At 42.5% G+C, this 21,017-nt stretch overlaps 1 protein-coding gene across 2 annotated transcripts in view; it reads left to right on the top strand.

Annotated features, from left to right (window-relative positions):
• The window catches only part of HSD17B2 (hydroxysteroid 17-beta dehydrogenase 2), a 59,496-nt gene extending 45,846 nt beyond the window's left edge, over positions 1–13,650 (top strand). For both annotated transcript variants that reach the window (XM_036346821.1, XM_036346820.1), the window contains 2 exons: positions 6,111–6,248; positions 13,207–13,650. In XM_036346821.1, coding sequence (XP_036202714.1) covers positions 6,111–6,248; positions 13,207–13,568 — 500 coding nt within the window. In that variant the 3' untranslated portion in view covers positions 13,569–13,650. The remainder of the gene's footprint in view (positions 1–6,110; positions 6,249–13,206) is intronic.
• The last annotated feature ends 7,367 nt before the right edge of the window (positions 13,651–21,017 follow it).

Raw genomic sequence — 21,017 nt, 5'->3', positions numbered from 1 at the left:
GTAAGTAGCACCCACCCTCAGCACTGACAAATCTTCAGAGATTGCCACACTGGTAGGAAGGGATCACGAAAAATCACCCCCAGTTGAGAACCTCTGATCTTGGCTGTAGATATAAATGCATTATGGATTCTGAGTGCTTACTTAGCACATTTACTGGTTAAAATGTATGAAAATTACACCAAAATAAATAGCCTTAGAGATTGTTACACGTCTGTGTATTATAGGTATCTGGCAGAGTTCATGGTTCCAGCTTTGAGCCTGGTCTTAGTGCAGAGAAGTTGATTGCGGGGTCATTCGTGGATGTTTTCTTGCTGAGCTGGCTGCTTTAAGGAAATCACTGATCTGGCAAATCATTCAGCCAGTCCCTCAGCTGCTCGGTGATGTGAGAGGAAGCCAAAGCTGAGAGTTGCTTTGCTGAAACTCTCATACAAAAGCCAGGGCTAGTGTAGGGTAAGAGGAAGAGAGAACAAAATTGAGTAAACTACCTCTGCGCTAAATTGTATTAGACACTTGCGGTCCCAAAGTCACTTAATCCCAAGGTTTGCAGGATGCAGGTATTAATTCCTTCTCTATTTCAAGTACACTCTAGTCTGGGATTATCCAGCGGGTAAATGCTGGAGTCAGGATTGGAACCTGGTCTATTTGTTTTACTATAAGTTCTGTGTTCCTCTCACTTTTCCAGACTATCAAACAAGGACATACCAGGTAAACGGGGCAAAAAAATCACAGACCCTAACTTTTAGTGCTTAAAGAATGATTAGGAGGTGTTAGCAATATAGGGTTGCCCGTCTCTTACATCAAAGCTTCTCAAATACGAATGTGTGTAGTGATCACCTGGGGATCTTTGTTAAAATGAAGATTTTGACTGGTTGGTCTGAAGAGGGTAGGGCTAAGATTCTACATTTCTATGGAGCGTCCCCCAAAAATGTATACGCACACTTTGAATAATTATAAAGGCAGTGTTTATTAAAATAACATTTCATTTTCAAAATTGAGCTATCAGCTGTTCAAGTGTGTATACATTTTTGGGGACACTCTGTATAATAGTTCCTAAGTAAATGCTACTATCCGTAGGCAGCTTTTGCATTAGAATCACCAGGAGGGCTACTTAAAAACAGGAAATCAAAACTACAATGAGATCACATTTCACACCCACTAGAATGGCTATAATTAAAAAAACAGAACATTGCCCTGGAGGGATGGCTCAGTTGGTTGGAGCATTGTCCAGTGCATCAAAAGGTTGGAGGTTCAATTCCTGGTCAGGGCCCATATGGGAGGTAACTGATTGATGTTTCTGTTTCTCTCTCTCTCTCTCTTCCCTTCCCTCCCTTTCTAAAAACTAAAAAAATCAATGGAAAAAATATCCTTGCCCTAAGTGGTTTGGCTCAGTGGATAGAGCGTCGGCCTGCGGACTGAAGGGTCCCAGGTTTGATTCCAGTCAAGGGCATGTACCTTGGTTACAGAGCACATCCCCAGTGGGGGGTGTGCAGGAGGCAGCTGATCAATGTCTCTCTCTCACTGATGTTTCTAGCTCTCTATCTCTCTCCCTTCCTCTCTGTAAAAAATCAATAAAAATATATTAAAAAAAATATCCTCGAGTGAGGATTAACAACAACAAATTGCACAGAACTATAAACACAGACATAAATGAGCACAGAGATAAATGGTGAAAACTGAGTAAGCTCTGTGCATTGTACCAATGTCAGTTACATGGTTTTGATATCATACTATAGTTATGCAAGACACTATCATTAGAGGAAGCTGGGTTAGGGGTAAACAGGACTATCAGGTACATTTTCTTTGCAACTTCCTGTGAATCTATAATTATTTCCAAACAAAAAGTTAAAAAAATACTCCCTTTCAGACATGCTTGAGGAGGGAGAATTACCTAGCTCCCAGGTAGATCTTTGGATGTACAAAGGTCATGAGGTCTCCTAACATTTTGGTAAATAAAACTAAAAATTTGCATTAAAGTTTGGCACGGGAGGCCAAAAAATGAAAACCTGGCTTATTTGAAATTTTAAAAGATAAGATAAGCCTCCTTGGACAAGCTGAGAGTAAGGGAAACTGAGCCAAAATAATTAGACAAGGCCAAACAATTTGAGCAATTTACAGCCAGCTAATCAATCACAAGGTTTTATCTTCCCTAACCAAGGACACTTAGGAGCAAATGGTTTACACTTTCCAGACTGTCCCTGGGCAGACCGGCCAGGGTCCCAGTCCCTTTTCAATAATGTTCTTTACAAACAAAACTAACCAGAAAATAACCCTCGTTCCTTTATACACTTGTCTCGATGAATCAACATATTGAAGGACACATCAGAAAAGCTAATGAATATTCGGTTAAGACCCTCTCCTGAGGGGTGGGTGGAAGCGGAAGAGGGAATAGAGGGGATAAATGGTGATGGGAAAGAAAATTAAGAAGACAAAAAGACCCTCTCACGAGACCTCCCCTAGGATTCCAGTCACCAAGGAAAGATAACAAAGCCTCAAGACAAAGGATCCACAGTGTGCTCTTGCTAGAGCATGCCCATGCCTTGTATCTTTGCTTTTTTTCTCCCAAACTCTAAGGAGCCCCACAAGACTTGCAACCAGGGGAGCAGTTGGCAGTAGCAGCTCAACCCAGGCTTACCTCTGAACCTTTTCTCTGACTTCCTCTCTCGTGTTGCTTCTTCTACCTTAAGCCCTGCCTTTGTTTCACTGTCTCCAGTTTTAATAAATATACTTTCAAAAATCACCTGGAATGGTATTCTTTCCTGAATAGTCAATAACCCACACACTACTGGTAGGCCCTAGGCAGACCTGCTCCTGGCCTAGGCCCATCTGGTAATGGGGTCTGGTAACAATGCTAGAGCTTTAGAAACATCTGCCAAGGCTGCAAACAAATTTATTTTTTAATTCTCACCTGAGGACACATATAGAGAGAGGAATGGAGGAAGGGAGACAGGGAGGGAGGGAGAGAGCGAGCCAGCTGGGGATTAAACCCAAAACCCAGGTATGTGCCCTAACCAGGAATAGAACTAGCAATCTTCTGGTGTGTGGAATGAGGCCCAACCAACTGAGCCACACCAGCAGGGCCAGATGTGTTTTTTACAAATTTAAAGCAAGACTCTCTGCCAGCAAAAAATATGACCCATTTTACTGAAATACTTGCTTTATTGTGGGGTTCTGGAATCAAACCCACAATATCGCTGAGATATGCCTGTGTTTTTCCCAAAAGGAAATTATATGAGCCAGACCAAAGTTGTTTGTTTTTTTTTAATATATTTTATTGATTTTTTACAGAGAGGAAGGGAGAGAGAGAGAGAGTTAGAAACATCGACGAGAGAGAAACATCGATCAGCCGCCTCCTGCACATCTCCCACTGGGGATGTGCCCGCAACCCAGGTACATGCCCTTGACCGGAATCGAACCTGGGACCTTTCAGTCCGCAGGCCGACGCTCCATCCACTGAGCCAAACCGGTTTCGGCCAGACCAAAGTTTTAATAATAATGTAAGAAAAATAATGATAACTAACATTCATTATTCTAAGTTTTTCTACTTCAATGCCTATGCTCTTCCCCACCCCAACCCCACATTTTATTGAGGTATTATTCACATGTAACATTGTATTAAAGTGTACAACATAATTATTTGATATATGTATATATTATAAAATGATTACCACAATTAGATTAGCTAGCAACCATCACCTCACACAATTATAAATTTTTTTCTTGTGATGAGAACATTTTAAAGCTTAATTTTCAGCACCCTTTAAGTATACAATACAGTATTAACTATGGTTACCATGCAGTACAGCAGGCCCTTGAATAATGTTGTTCCATTCAACTAGTTTCATTATAATGGTGGTAAGATGCTGTAGGGACTTAACTCATGTTCACGTCAATTAGCCTATAGTAAAATTAGTTTCATTATACCTCTTTTCCTTAAACTTGCAGACCTTTCAATGATGTTAGTAAGGACGTACTGTATATTACATCCCCAAATTTTATGTATGTTATAACTGGAAGTTTATAACTCTTGACCACCTTCACCCGTTTTGCCCACCTCCCACTACCCACCTCTGGAAACCATCAATTTGTTCTCTGTATCTATGAGTTTGTTTTTTTTAGATTCCACATGAGTGAGGTCATATAGTATTTGTCTTTCTCTGTTGTTGCAAATGACAGGATTTCCTTTTTGTTTAATGACTACATAATATTCCTTTGCATATATTAAACCACATTTTCTTTATCCACTTATCTGTTGATGAATACTTTGGTTGTTTCCATGTCTTGGCTTTGTAAATAATGCTGCAATGAAGATGGGGGTACAGACACTATGCTCTTTTTTTTTTTATTGAGATCATTGTACACTTTCTGAAGTTGTAAGGAAGAGTATAAGAGATCTTATGTACCATTTACCCAGGCTCCTCTAATGCAGTGGTTCTCAACCTGTGGGTCGCGACCCCTTTGGCGGTTGAATGACCCTTTCACAGGGGTTGCCTAAGACCATCCTGCATATCAGATATTTACATTACGATTCATAACAGTAGCAACATTACAGTTATGAAGTAGCAACGAAAATAATTTTATGGTTGGGTCACAACATGAGGAACTGTATTTAAAGGGCCAGAAAGTTGAGAACCACTGCTCTAATGGTAAAATTTTGCAAAATTATCTATATAATAAAAGCCTAAGTGACCACTATGGCGGAACGACCAGACAACTGGTCACTGTGATGCACACTGACCACCAGGGGGCAGACGCTCAATGCAGGAGCTGCCCCCTGGTGGTCAGTGCGCTCAGCCAGAAGCTGGGCTCACAGCTGGCAAGTACAGCGGTAGTGGCAGGAGCCTCTCCCGCCTCCACAGCAGCACTAAAGAGCAGCGAGCTGAGTGGGAAGGAGCAGCGAGCAGGTGGGCGGTAAGGAGTGAGGGGTCCTGGACTATGAGAGGGATGTCTGCTGCTGGTTTAGGTCTGCTCCCCATCCCAGACTGCCAGAGGGCGCAGGCCAGGTTGAGGAACAGCCCCCCACCTCCAGTGCACGAATTTCATGCACTGGGCCTCTAGTAGTGCAATATTATAACCAGCATATCCGCCAATTTTATTCATTTTTTTTCCAGTTTTACTTATACTCATGTGTATATTTGGTTTCATACATTTTACCATCTCATATTTTAAAGTGCATTGTGTGAATTTTTTCAGATTAAGGCTAGATAGTTTAATTTGAAGTATGGTTTCATTAAGTGACTGGGAATGGCCAATGTCTTTACTAAGACTGCCATTTAAGAAACCAGGTCACAGTCATTGCACTCATGCTTTCCCTATATGAAGAAATGAGTTCAGTGTTTTGTGGGGGCCCAGGAAGGAGCTGAAAGCCTATTTAGAAACAAGAGTTTGTTCTACCAACTACAGACTTAAGGGAATGACTTAAGTATCCCTTAATAAATGATCCTTAATAAATGTTAGATATGGCATGCGACATATTTTGTAGTCTCAAATGCTCCTGCTGAAAACTAACTTTTGGATAGAGGTAGGATTCAGGCAAGACAGCTCAGGGATAGGAAGATGTTCTTCCATAGATAAAGTATGTCCAACTGAAAGAAATTACTTGCAAAATTCTAAAGCTAAGAGAACAAAGACAAGCACATGTGCAAAACTAGTCTCATGTTTGGTTTGGTGAGAATCACCAAGGCTGGGAAAACTGGTGAAACCGGGAAGCATGGAAAGGTAAGATCCTCCTCCCAACCCTAGCTAGTTGTGTAAATGTCCTAAGGATTACAGGCAGAGCAAAATACCCATGAAGTCATCTCTGGCATTTGCTGAAAATGTCTATGGTCTCTTGAAGCAAGGTGGTTACTTTAAAAAAAAAAATTAAAATTGAGATATAATTGATATACAATAAACTGCTCATATTTAAAGTACACAATTTGATAAATTTAGACATATGTATGTACTCAAGAAACCATCACCACACAATCAAGATAGTGAGCACGTCCATCATCCCCCAAAACTTCCTTCTTCCCCTTTCTACTCCCTCCCCGGTCCCATGGCAGATAATACTTAGTGGATCATAAAATGAAAACATCAGCCTTGATTATTTTTTTCTTCCATTATTTCCATAGGAGGGGTTCCACTGTTCAAGATGGCGGCCTATGGCTCATCCAAGGCAGCTCTGACCATGTTTTCGGCAGTCATGAGACAAGAGCTTTCCAAATGGGAAGTGAAAGTCTCTACCATCCAGCCTGGAGGCTTTAAAACAGGTAGGTATCTGAGCCTAAGAGACCTACAATGTTCATCCTGGGAAGGATGCTAAAGGTCCTCTGTTCTGCTCAGACTGAATGCCTCAGAAGTCACCTAAAGAGGCTGGGATGGATGGGCCTCTTTTAAGAATAGAGGGGCAAGTGCTAGGTTCTTTTTTCCAATCTATGGTTGCTCCCCTGCATTCTTCCACGAAGGAATTACGTTTTGATGTCATGTATTTTATAAACACCACCTCCTCCCCTCTGACCCACTTGTTTTCTACCCTGGGAGGAGACGGCCATCCTCCCCTCTCTCCTTCCAGAATTTCTGAACTCTGGGCAGATGCAGACCACCCCCAAGGCTCAGTGCTTAGTTCTGAGGCATCAAACATTTAATCTTTAAAAAGCCCGTCTAATAAAAGACCATAAAATGGGAAGGATTGCTAACTTACTAAAGAACAAACCCAGAGGTTTTAATGTTAACCAGGAGGATCATGACTGAGTGAAAGGCCTCTTTTGGGAGGGAGATGGGAGAGAAAGAAGCCTGGGCCACCCACGGTGAAAGAGTAGATCAGGGCTGTATGAATGTAAGAAAGATAAGGATTGAAAGGATTTTCCACGCTGGGGACTCCCTGGGTGGAGAGGAGAAATGAATGGGTCAAAGCTAATGCCAAATGTGACAGACTGAGAGACTGGTATAGAAGACATGACACCAAGAGAAGAAAGTTGACTGACAGCAAGTGTAAGGGGTAAATGATGAAATTTGACTTTGAACCTGACAGGAGGGATGAGGGTTTGGTGACACAGACAAAGGAAACTTCCAACACAGAGAGAAAGCCTCCAGTTAAGCTACAGTTTCAAGGATTCCCCGAAATTGTTATGGCTAACATTTTGGGGGAGCTGTTCTCAGAAAGTAGGCACGTTCTACATATTCTTTCCTGATGTTGTTGATCTTACTCATTTTTTAATTGATACATATATCATACACACATAGTTCAACAATTTATTATAAAAACTCATGTCCTTAAACATCCAGATAAAAAAATAAAACATTTCCAGCCCCCAGAAGCCCCTATATGATCCTCTCCGGTCATAGCCTTCTCCCATTCCCAAAACATGCCCACTCTCTGACTTTTTGTAATTTTTTTGTTGTTTTTCTTTACAATGATATATCCGTACATGCATCCCCAAACAACAACGTTTGGCTATACTCATTCCGGAACTTTGAAAGGAATCAGCATGTTTATATTCTGTTGTGTCTGGCTTCTTTCACTCAATGTTGTTTCCACAGTCCATCTAAGTTGTGTGTAGCTGTGGTTCATTCATTTTCATTGCTATATAGTATCCTGTGAATATGCCACAATTTTTCTATAGTTGATGGGATATTTGGGTCACTTTGGACAATTATGAAGAATTCTTCCATGAACCTTCTGTCACATGTACTGTGGTGTATGTGTACATGATTTTTTCCTACGACACATGCCCAGGAGTGGAATGACCAGATCACAGAGTTCAATTATCTCCATCTTTACTGGCTAATACCAAACTGTTTTCTAAAATATTGTTTCAATTTATAGCCTCACCCTTCCCATATAAGTCTTGTATGTCTTAGTCTGCATCACAGTTCTGAGGGACAGGTTTAATTGACCTAATTCTCCAGGTGAGGACACTGAAGTGAGGTGGGTAATATACACCCAGTATGGGTGTGTGGCACACCATGAAGGTGGGGAACTTGAAACCAGATCCTTAGGTGTAGTGCTGGAATCTTTCTTTCCTACTGGACTGCCCTCAGTTTAAAGCTGATATTTGATGGGTTCTCTGAAGGCAGGAGGCTAGACAATGGAGGGCTGAGGACTCAAGGTGAAGAATAATGCCTGAAGGAGGGGACAGGGCAAGAATAAGAATCTTAGGGACACAAGGAGCTTCTGAAGACATTCAAGGAGACACACCAATTTTTTTTTTAGTGTCCTGCAATAAAAACAGCTAAAACATATTGCATGCTTAGCCGGTTTTAAGCAGTTGGCATGCACAATTTCACTTAATTCTATGAAGCAAGCATTGTAATGATCACATTTTATAGGGAGAAAACTGAGACTCAGAGAATTTAAGGAATTTCCCAAGCCACAGAGCTGATATGAGGCCATATGAGGCAGAGATGGGTTTTGGATCCAGATAGTTTTAACCATTTCATTGTGTGTAGCCCAAAGTGGCAGGGGATGGGTGAGTGGGTGTCAAAAGTGGCAGATGAAGATTGATAAAGGGCTGGTGGCTTTGACACCAATAAAGAGAGCTTTGGGGAATCAAAATAGAGTACCCACAAGAGTGGTTAGAAAGCCCATGAGGTATTTAAAAAGAAAGTAGAAAGGGAAAGGAATCCCCTACCAGTGGTTTTCAACCTTCTGGCCCTTTAAATACGGTTCCTCATGTTGTGACCCAACCATAAAATTATTTTCGTTGCTACTTCATAACTGTAATGTTGCTACTGTTACGAATTGTAATGTAAATATCTGATATGCAGGATGGTCTTAGGTGATCCCTGTGAAAGGATCGTTCGACCCCCAAAGGGGTCGCGACCCACAGGTTGAGAACCGCTGCCCTAGCCTGTGAAAGCAGAGACTGGGGGGAGGTAGTTGGAGGAACAATAGTTCACACAAACATGTTTTTCATGACTCAGAAACCTCCAGAATAATTGTCAGGGTAATCATTTCTTTAAATACTGTGTGTGCCTTCATAAAAAGAAATGAGCAATTGAAACTCCGTTTACATTCCCATGAGTGTAATTGGATTTCACTGGCTTACATTTCAGAGTGAGGCTCCCCACACAGTCCTGATACTGGGGAGTCAACCAAGCTTGAAAACAAAGGCTCATCCCCACAGCAATCCCCGGGCAATCACATACTTTGCAGGAGGGAGCATGAATTGCTGCAATCTTTCTGGAAAAATATCTAGCAGTAGCAATTAAAATTCAAAATGCATGTGCCTTCTGACCGGGGACCACACTTTGGGGACTGTAATCTACAGAAGTAAATGCTGAAATACAAAAGGATATAATATGCAAGGCAATTTATGGCAGAGCAGCCTAAAATGGTGAAACCTAGGAAGGACTTTGATAGAGATGTGGAAAATTTTGCTGCTCTGGTTTCAATCTATAGCCATTGATCAGAAGGCAGATTTGTGATTTATTACTAAGCAAAAACAAGCAAACAAACATGAAAACAAATTCCTTTTTGTTTTTTGTTTATTCCTGGTAAAACAGAATTCACTCAAAGCCTTTTGCATTTATACTAGAGGCCCGATGCACGAAATTCATGCACAACGGGGGCGGTCCCTCAGCTTGGCCTGCACCCTCTCCAATCCGGGACCTCTACACATTTTTGTTATCTAGCTAACCTCTTCACATTTAAAAAAATTAACTGAAATACCACCTACTCTAGGAAATCCTCTTTGAACAAATCTCTTTACAATCTGTATTAAGTATTTTCATAGTATACCATTCTTTTTCTTTAGCAGCAATTTAGAGTGGATGCAATCTGCCTCTCATTCTTGCCTCTGAATTCTTTCTTGCCTCTGAATTCGCTCTTGTAATAGCAAAGCTTATCCAATTTACATTTGCCCTTCAAGGGCTTATATTTCGTTCAGTTTCTAGTTGGCTCCCTGCTTTTTTTTAAAGCAATAAATTTGGGTTGTGATAGTAAACCTCACTTGTAATCAAGCCTGTAGGTCTCCATATCTGAATATTTCTATAATACCTATCACTTTAGCATAGCAGAGATGGTGTTCATTTATAGAAAATAACAATAAATGTCACCTGATCATTTGATTTTCTAGTAATATTTTATAGCAAGATGTATTATTCTAATAATTTAACTATTACAAAACTGGGCATACAGAAATAAATCACATTGAACAATAAAGAATGCCTCAAATATCAAAGCATAGTACACTTAGGGCCTCCCGTGTTCTGTGCCTCAAATATCATAGTACACAGTTCACATGGAACACAGCTTCCTTTAAAATAGGAAAGGATGCCATACTCATGAAGCAGCTACTTCCACACATATGTTTTTTAATTTAATTCACAGCACATACTCTTTGTACTAATTGTTGGAAAATCACCCTAGCAATTGCCTCTGTCCCTCTCTGTATTGTTGCCTTACATTCTGATGTCATTACTGCGCTTTCATCATCCACTCGCTCCAATAAGATTGTGAATTACTTAAGGGGATCATGACTGGAGCTTGTGTTTCTCTGTCATGGTGCCTAGATAAATACTCAAATGCCATCCAGTCCAAATGACTGTGATGAGAGAGGCCCACTGGATCAGTTGCTGGAGACTCTGATTTTTATTTAAGGGCCCTCACTCGTTCTGTGCCTTTACAGAGGGGTGAGTAGGGGCTGAGGGAATTTGGGGAAACCCAGACAGAATTCTCCTCCTGCAAGATTTTGCTAAGCTGGCGCCCGGGACCACTGGGTATCTGTCCAATTAAAACCCGGACACACAGCAATAACAAAGGCACTGGTCTCCTAGGCGAATGGGTAATGTGTGGGGATCAAACCCCAGCCTGCAGGAACTAACACCCCCCCCACCCCCCCACCCCCCGTCAGGGGAGACTTCTGGGGACTCGGGAAACTACTATCAACCAGAGAAAGATAACTGGCGATTCCTTCAATCTCTGGGGTAAAAACAAATCAAAACAAAACCCTGATTGTACACACGCGCGGGGGGGGGGGGGGGGGGGACGTCGCTCCAGGAAAAGCGATTCAGACTCAGGCCTGAGGGCTGCGGGTAGAGGCCCGAGGCCGCACCACCTGCTCAGGTTCTGCGCTGGGCTGACGCGGAGCGGCCGCATACAGAGGCCGCGATGCGAGCAGGGCCCTTTCTTCCTACGCAGCGGACATGGCGGAGCGCGCCAGGGCTTCGGGGCTGCAGTGCGCACGCCGGGGCCGGCCCGAGGCCAGCGCCCTTGCCCGCCCTCTCCTCCCGCGGACGTCCGCAGGCCCGCGGCCTCCCTCCAGGCCGCCCGCCTGCCCCCTTCTCCTCGCTGGCAGGGCGGCCCCTCACTTACCGGCAGTCGGCGAGGGCGCGGCTCCTGCGGTCCCCGAACAGGTCCATGGCGGAGGCTGGTCAGCCCAGTGGCTTCTTCGCCGGCGGTCCGGGCCGCACCTGGAGCAGAGCCCTTTCTTCCTAAGCAGCGAACATGGCGGAGCGCTCCAGGGCTCCGGGGATGCAGTGCCCAGGCCGGGCCGGCGCGAGGCAAGCACGATTGCCTGCCCTCTCCTCCCGCCGAACCTCTGGTGCAGCGACCTCCAGGCCGCCACCAGCTCGCCCGCCTGCCCCTTCTCCTGGCTGGCAGGGCGGCCCCTCACGCACAGGCAGCCAGCGAGCGCTCTGCTCCCGCAGGTCCCGGGACAGGTCCATGGTGGAGGCTTCGCCCAGGACCGAAGGCAGCTTCTGGGCCGGCCACAGCCACAGGCACCAGGGCCCGGCTTTGTCAGGAAGGACGTCGGGAGGGTCACCCGGAATACGTCCGGTCTAATTAGCATACTACCCTTTTATTAGTATAGAAGATGTTTGTATGAACAAGGGGGAAATGTAGAAAGATACACAAAAACTATAGGTTGCCTCAGGAGATTAACTTTACAAGCATATATATATCAACCTCCTTACCCAAGGTTATTTTTTCCATTGATCCTTAGGGAGAGAAAGAGAAACATCAATTGGCTGCCTCCCACATGAGCCCCCACAGGGGCCAGGGATCAAACCTGCAACTGAGGTACCTGCCCTTGGCCTGGAATTGAACCTGCAACCCTTAAGTCCACGGGCCAATGCTCCAACCACTGAGTCAAACTGGCCAGAGCTATATACATATTTTATATGTAATACATATTATAGTGTGTACATTATATATTTTTTATTTTTTTTAAAAAATCCTCACCTGAGGATATTTTTTCCTTTGATTTCTAGAGATAGTGGAAGAGAGGATAAAAGAGAGGGAGGAGGGGGCGGGGGGGGGGGGGGGGGAGAGAAACAAATTGATTGGTTGCCTCCCCAATGGGTCCCTGCCAGGGCTGGGGAACCTGCAATAGAGGTAATTGCCCTTGACTGGGAATCGAACCTGAGACCGTTTGATGTACAGGCTGATGCTCTAACCACTTAGTTAACTGGCCAGGTCTGTACATTATAGTATATGTTGTATACAATAGTCATGAAAAGGTATGTACTGAACTATTTGTGACAGCACAATTTCTAAGCGCTTCAAATTGAAAACAGCTCAGATATCCATCACAATATACTGGATATAAGCAATTTATGGCATGTATATACAATGGGAAATTATGCAGCTATGAGAATGACCACATAGTATCATGGATGAACCTCTCCTTATATAATTGATTCCACTTATATAATGTCCAAAGCCAAGTACTCTATTCTGTTCATTGGGACAGTGGCTCCTGGGAAGAGGGCTGAGAGTGGGGGCTTGAGGAAGGTTTGTCCTTTTCTCTTTTTTATTAATATAACTTTATTTATTTCAGAGAGAGAAAGAGAGAGGGAGAGAGAGATTGAAACATCAATGATGAGAGAGAGAATCATTGATTGGCTGCCTCCTACATGCCTCCTACTGGGGATCGAGCCCGAAACCCAGGCATGTGCCCTTGACTAGAATTGGACATGGGACTCTTCAGTCTGCAGGCTGACGCTCTATCCATTGAGCCAAACCAGATAGGGTGGTTTGTCCTTTACTTGATCTGGTTGCTGGTTATATGGGCTATTCAGTTTGTGAAAACCCTGTCATCTGTGCAGTTTTCTGTAAAAAAAAATATATAATAAATATTATAAAGTACATATTTGAAAAGGTGTTTGGGAATGCTGGTCCTTCTCAACAGAAGCCAATTCACAAGGGCCCGCTTCCCGTTAGGGGTCGGCCATACCTGTTCTGGCCCTACAGCATCTGAGCCTCCCTTTCCTCTGGCATCTCAGATATCACAGGCACGAGTGAAATGCAGGAAAAGCTGGAGAAAGACATCCTGGACCACCTCACCCCTGACGTGCAGGAGGAGTATGGCCAGGACTATATCCTTGCGCAAAAGAATGTTTTCAACGCAGCCTCTACTTACGCCAGCTCTGACCTGTCCCCTGTGCTCCGGGACATCCAGCACGCCATCTCTGCTAAGAGCCCCTTCACCTTCTACACGCCGGGGTCAGGGGCTTACTTGTGGTTATGCTTTGTTTCTTTTAGCCCCACTGGCGTATTTGATTATTTTAACAAAAAATTGAATTACTTTAATAATGGTACACCTAGAATACTAAGCATGCCTAACTGGAAGAATAAGGCCATGTAGGCAAATACGTGAAAAATGTTGTCATCTTGGAGTGAATGAGAAGCCAGAGTTTCCCATTAAATTTGTGGTTTCCTATCTTGCATTTCCTGTGAACTCTGTTGGGTGAATGGGACCAATGTACTGGTGAGAAGGCTGGAGGGTAGAAATGACCACCATGAAGAGTACTGATTGAGTGCCAACTCTGCACCAGATACATTCCAGATATTCTCTCATCTAGTTCTCATCAGAGAACCAAGGTAGGTATCTTCACCCCTACGTAATGGGTAAGAAAATTAAGGATCAGGAAGGTTAAGTTCCTAGTTCATTGTCACACAGCTATCAAAAGGCAGAGCTAGAATTGAAATGTAGATTGGACTACACTGTCTGCCAGGAGAGAAGGAAGTGAAGAGAGATGATGATTTTTTTAAAAAGGGGGCAGGTGTGAGGCGCTGCTATAGGGTTAAGCCTCAGACTGACCTGTTGGCAAAGTCACAAACAAGTCCCAGCTTAGAGGTCACAGTCCTCTTAGCATAATTAGGCTTGGCCTTAATGATGCTGGCTAGATCTTATCTGGGAAGCTAATTGGCTGAGGGAGGTGCAGGAAGTGGCCCAAACAAGTGAAACTCACAAGAACAGTGTAACTATGGTCAAAACAAGTGAAACTCACAAGAACAGTGTAACTATGGTCAAAACAAGTGAAACTCACAAGAACAGTGTAACTATGGTAACCACTACCTTGTTTACCTCTGACTATAAAATAAAGGCTCAGCTTGCCTCTGGATCTTGCTCTGTGGCCTCAGCCAGGCATCTGATGCCCAAACAGGCCAAACAGATTCCCCTAGGTAAGCCCCCCTCCCCATTGAGAACCCCCACACTCAGGACGGATAGGACTCCACCAGGGTGCTGCAGACCCCCCCCTATAGAGGATAAGTAGGGTAAGAAGGTGGATAGTACAGAACTTAGATTGAGAAGATGTGCCATACTGAGTCTAAAGGAAAAAGACTCTGTATTGATCTTTTAACACATATGCTTGCTAGCAGAGGAGTTAAGGTTACTCCCAGTCAGACGGAATGTTTTATACAAGAAGTATGTCCATGCTTTTCTGAGGAAGGAAAGGTGCCGGAAAGGTAAATGTAGAGGCATGGGAGAAGGTACGCCCAAGGAGCCTTATCCTTAACCCCACTGCAGCCTTTCCACCCCGGGAAAGTGCAGGACTGGCAAGCTCTCCCTGAAGTGATAGATCAGGACTCAGGTAATAGCGGAAAGAGCCAATCCTACTCTTAAAATGGATATAAGAGAGCATTTGCGGTTTATTTAAATTATCCAGGTAATCCAGAATAATTTCCCCATCTTAAAATCTTTAATTTAATCGCATCAGCAAAATCCCTTTTACTGTGTGAGCCAATACCTTTTCTTTAAACTATTTTAAATTGGGCTTCAATCTTTTGCAATAGAATTAATTCCTGACAAATAAACACTCTAGGGAAGGGTTCAATGAAGAATAAAGAATAAAATAAATGCTTGACAGAAAAAAAAAAAAAAATTGGCAAGATAGCAATGTCCTAGGGGAGAAAGTAAAAGACCAAAGGAAAAAAGGATATTAAGGTGGGAAGGTAGGTGATATTATTATTCATTAACCCTCTTTTATAGAAAAGCATTTTTTTTTTCAATTGCAATTTCTTTGGGGACTTTATCTCCAAAGCCTGTAAGCATGGCTCTTCTGAAACAAGGTGAAACAAAATCCTTAATGAGCTCAGGGTGGAAACCAAATATTTCAGCTGATCTCTGGCAATTCTAGATTCTTGGAATCATGCTTGGCGAGAATAACAGTGTATAGTACACTGCATCTAGCATGATAGAATACTTAGTCTTGAATCATCAAAAAACTTCTACCGTATTGCAAAACATGGAAATGACTGAAGAGAAAATCCCAGCCATGAAAAACAGGAATATCAACAAGCAAATTGAAGGCTTTTATCCTAAGCTATTTGTTCTTCTCAGGTTATTCTATCTGTATGAGGGTGTTCTGGTCAGCAGGTAATTGCCCAGGGGATTTTACCACAGAGATATTTTTGTTTAGCTTCACTTTCTGTTCTTCCTCCTATTTTGACAATAGGTAATTATTCACTGCTAGATTTAATGGAACCTCTGTCTTTGGCATTGCCCTGTGCTCTCTCTCCTGACCATCCAAGATGAACTGACTCTACATAGAGAAGGTATTAACTCGAAACGTGCCATTTTTTTATTTGGGTATGATTTTTAGGCAAGACAAATATTTGTGCAAAAAATTGTCATTGAGGAACACAAAACTCACACTTTTATCTCAAGTACCCATGGTGAATAGCAAAACAGAAATGAAAAATCAGAAGAGGAGTAGGCCAATACTTGGCACTGGCATTGGTAATGCTGGATTTGGTAGGCAGGTTTGGGGGGCTGTGTTCAGTATCCACTTACCTTCCTATGTGGAAGTCATTCCCCAGAGTGTGAGAGATCTTGGTGGAAAGCAGTGCTTTTCCTCTAACTACAGAAGCCAGAGGCCTAAATCCTGCCTGGTTCAGTATCTTAGCCTCTAGAATTTGGGCATCACAAACAAATGTATGACCTTCCTAGGATATGGAATGTCAACTAAAGGATATGAAGAGTACTGGTGGCAGTCTCCCATGAATAGAATAGTAGTTGTTGTATTTCCTCTTTCTTGGAGACACTTGGTCCCAACAACCCAATTTTTCAAGCCTGATCTTGTAGCCTTGCCTTGATTATGTGAATCATATATCCTATATAATAAAGAGTTAATATGCTAATCACACCAGATGGCAGAATGAACTTCTGGAACGACTTTCTGGAACAACCAGTGGAGGAGGGCGGGGCAGGGCCTGGGCCATGAGGCAGCAGGGGTTGCGAAGGCCAAGCCCCTTGCATGAATTTCGTGCATCGGGCCTCTAATATATATATATATATTATATATATATATATTAAAATAACTCACATTTTGTTCAAAGACAGCCAGAACTCAGTTTCTGTTACTTGCAACCACAGCATTCTAATTTATATCATCATCATTTCCACAACACACAAACCCACTCCCGAAACACATCCCCACATATTCATGGGTCCTTAGTGTAAATGGCTCCAAGAAGGATGCACCCTCTACAGAGAGGGATGCTGTGTACATTTCCCCTGTGCACCATCCCAGTAGCTCTCTCCTCCTCTTTGCTCTGTCTAAGACTCTGCCCCACCTATAGGGACACAGTAGGATGGGGTCCCAGGCAGGCCCTGGATGTCCATCTCTTCTTTTTGGTTTCTACTGAAAAACTTCTTCATAATCCCAGATCCTGAAGTGGCCTCCCCCAGAGTGAAGGCTGTGGGCTATCCTCCAAGGGATGAGACTAAGATTTGACCTGGACAGATTAAGAGAAATGAAAGAGAAAAAGTCATGTAAGGAAACACTTTTCAGAGAGGCCTATAAAAAGAACTGGGTGGACTCTACTAGTCTCTTCCTGCTTTAAGACCAAAGGATTGCTCTCCCCTGCCCCTGCATAGTGTTTTGTTTTGTGTTTGGAATTCTGGCTAATACTGCTCCAAAAATGTCACACTCCTGGTGGCAGAGCAGCAAGGTGGTATAATACGGGCATTTTGGAATTACACAGTGTTATGAACTGAATGTGTCCCCCAAAATTCATGTTGAAATTTTAACCCTCAGTGTGATGGTATTAGGAGGTGGCGCCTTCAGGAAGTGATTAGGTCATGAGAGTGGAGCCCTTATGATGAGATTAGAGCCCCTACAAGAAGCAAAAGGAGAGAGAGAATGCTTTTCTCTCTGCCATGTGAGGATACAAGAAGATGGCCACCTGCAAACCAGGAAACAGCCCCTCACCAGACACCAGATCTGCCAGGACCTTGATCTTGGACTTCCAAAACTCAAGCTCTGTGAGAAATAAATGTTTGTTGTTTAAACTATCCAGTCTAAAGCATTTTGTTATTCCAGCTAGAACTGACTAAGATGTGTAGCCCTGGGTTCAAATCCTGAATCTGCTGTTCAACAATTGGGTGACCATAAGCAAGATTTTTAACTTCTGTGCATCTTAAGGGTTTTTTTCCTTTCTACTCTAAAAACAGGGGCAGTGGTCATGCTAATCTCATAAAGTTGTGAGGACGAGATGGGATAGTAATGCAAAGAGTTTAGTAATAATGCCTGGCATTGAACCAGGGGCCCAAATATGTAGGAATGATCATTGTTTTCTTTTTCTTTGTATCTGAGCACATTTTCTGTGGAAACGAAGTCACTTTGGTATGTTCTTTCTAGGTTAAGGTCCAATGGTGGGAAGGCCAACATGGCCCTAAATCTTTGCAGCCAGGACTTACAGAACACTCTGACCCAAATGGGGACTACCACTGCTGATTGCCTAATGCCCTGCCTCCTATGAGAGCACAGGGAGTCTTTCACGGGCAAACAATAAAGTTTGTACCTCTTACTTTTCCTGATAATGATTTCTATTGCCTTTTATTTAATCTAACAATAATTTATGGCTTCCTATGTGCTGCCAGAAACTCTGCTGAGCAATTTACTTGGATTAACCAATTCAAGCCTTACAGCAACCTCATGCATAGGTACTATCAACATCTCCATTTTAATTTTTGTTTTATTAAAAATATTTTTAAAATTTATTTTAGGGAGAGAGAGAAAGAGTAACATCAATTTGTTGTTCTACTTGTTTATGCATTCATTGGTTGATTCTTTTATGTGCCCTGACCAAGGGATCAAACCTGCAGTCTTGGCATATCGGGGACAATGCTCTAACCAACTAAGCTGCCTGGCCAGGGCTCATCATCTCCATTTTTAGATTAGAAATCAGGCTTAGCAGTTGACTTACCCAAAGTTGCATAGCTAGTAGGTAGTAGAACAAAGTTATTTTTTTTATTGGGTTCAAATATACATAACATCAAATTTACTATTTTTCCCATTTTTAAGGGTATAAATCAGTAGCATTAAGTACATTCACAAAGTTGTACAACCACCACCACTCTCCATTTCCAGAACTTTTCCATCATCCCAAGAATTGAGCTTTTTAGGCTGAGTTTAACTTCTAATTCATGAAAGGAGCAATTGTGCAGTGGTTAAGAGCATGAATTCTTCCAGAGTTCAAACCTCAGTTCTGCCATTGATGAGCTATGAGAGTTGGGGAAGTTACTTATGCCTAGTGCCTCAGCACCTTTGTCTGTAAATGGAGAAGATGGTAATTAATGGTGCCTCTTTCCTAGAGTGGTTATCATATTAAATAACTTACGCTATATTAAGTACTTAGAACTCACCTGGTAAGTAGTAGGCACACAATAAGCATTGGTTATTATTGTTCCATACTGGTAATTATAGGGTGCTGTAGGAATGATGGGACAGGAGCTAGAACAGGGCATTAGGGAAGATATTGGGATGTGGAGCGGGTTTGGGACTACATAACGTTTTATTCAAGCTGACTTCTTTGAGTTGGACTTGAAGCGATATATCTCTTCTTTACATAATGTTGGTGGGATTTCATTAGATCACTACAATTTCCTCTGGTGTTGAAAGGCAACATGACCTCTGTCATCACTAGAGAACTGGGTGGCCCCAGCAGGCTACTAATAACACATATGAACATCTCTACTGACAGAGCTGGCTCCTGGTAGATGAAGAGCCTGGGACGAGCTGCAGAATGTAAGCCTGTGTAGACAACATCCTCAAACCCCTCTCGTCCTCTGGACTCTAGGCCAGGAACCTAAAACACATAACTTTCACTTCACTTACCTCTCCTTTCACATGTCAAGGAATAATTTTCAGAAGATATTGAAATCGCATGCAAATACACAGTGAGCATGCACCAAAGTTTTCTTTAACTCATTGAGATGGCAAAGCTGGCTTCAGAGAGGATATAGAAACTGATATGGAAAATATAGTGCTCTTATAATAAAAGAATGCTAAAATTAGGTACAGACCTGGTCAAGGTTCTACAAAGCAATACTCTATATTCTTTGGGTCTATATTCTCTACTGATCAGAATTGATAAAAATCATTTGAACCCTATACATTTTCTCCAAATTAATATCTACTGGGTCCCTAATTAATATATAAGTTGTAAGTTGAACAAAGTCCCATTTCCTTAGAGTTAAGTAGTCCTGAGGTAGTCTTTTAGACAGTGCTCTGGATTGATACTAAAAAGACTGCAGGTATTTTTTGCCTTATTTCCAAGTTTTAGATGATGTTTTCATAACAAAAACCAAGGTACAAATTTCTAAGCAATCAGAAATCTTTTTCTATCAAACCTAGAAAAGGCCTCAGATGATTTTTCTGCACTGTGCTCCACATAGCCAATGCCAATTAATGAGAATTGATGCAAGGGTGAAAAGTGATTAGTCATCCAGCCCTCGATGATGACCATGGCTTGGTTTAGAAGTTCTAGACCAGTGGTTCTCAACCTTTCTAATGCTGCGACCCTTTAATACAGTTCCTCATGTTGTGGTGACCCCCAACCATAAAATTATTTTCTTTTTTTTTTTTTTTTTTTTAATATATTTTTATTGATTAAGATATTACATATGTGTCCTTGTCCCCACGTTACCCTCTACCCCCCACGCCCCCCACCCCCGCTCATGCCCTCACCCCCCCGTTGTCCATGTCCATTGGTTAGGCCTATATGCTTGCATATAAGTCCTTTGGTTGATCTTTCCCCCTTACCCCCACCCTCCCCTACCTTCCCTCCAAGTCCCGACAGTCCAATCAATGCCTCTCCGTCTCTGGATCAGTCCTTGTTCATCAGCTTATGTTGTTCATTATATTCCACAAATGAGTGAGATCCTGTGGTATTTATCCGCTCTCAAGTTCCATCCATGCTGTGGCAAATGGTAAGAGTTCCTTTTTCTTCTTCCTCTTCTTAAAGAATACCTTTCAGCATTTCATATAATGCTGGTTTGGTGGTGATGAACTCCTTTAGCTTTTTCTTATCCGTGAAGCTCTTTATCTGACCTTCTATTCTGAATGATAGCTTTGCTGGATAAAGTAATCTTGGTTGCAGGTTCTTGCTATTCATCACTTTGAATATTTCTTGCCACTCTCTTCTGGCCTGCATGGTTTCTGTTGAGAAATCAGCTGACAGTCGTATGGGTACTCCCTTGTAGGTAACTGACTGTCTTTCTCTTGCTGCTTTTAAGATTCTCTCTGTATCTTTTGCTCTTGGCATTTTAATTATGATGTGTCTTGGTGTGGTCCTCCTTGGATTCCTTTTGTTTGGGGTTCTCTGCGCTTCCTGGACTTGTAAGTCCATTTCTTTCACCAGGTAGGGGAAGTTTTCTGTCATTATTTCTTCAAAAAGGTTTTCAATATCTTGCCCTCTCTCTCCTTCTGGTACCCCTATAATTCTGATGTTGGTACGCTTGAAGTTGTCCCAGAGGTTCCTTACACTATCTTCATATTTTTGGAATCTCTTTTCTTTTTTCTTT

Source organism: Myotis myotis, unplaced genomic scaffold (assembly GCF_014108235.1).
Source record: "Myotis myotis isolate mMyoMyo1 unplaced genomic scaffold, mMyoMyo1.p scaffold_m19_p_19, whole genome shotgun sequence".
In the NCBI taxonomy this organism is placed as follows: domain Eukaryota; kingdom Metazoa; phylum Chordata; class Mammalia; order Chiroptera; family Vespertilionidae; genus Myotis; species Myotis myotis.
Note: the sequence above shows the minus strand (reverse complement) of the source record. Positions and strands in the feature narration are given on the sequence as shown.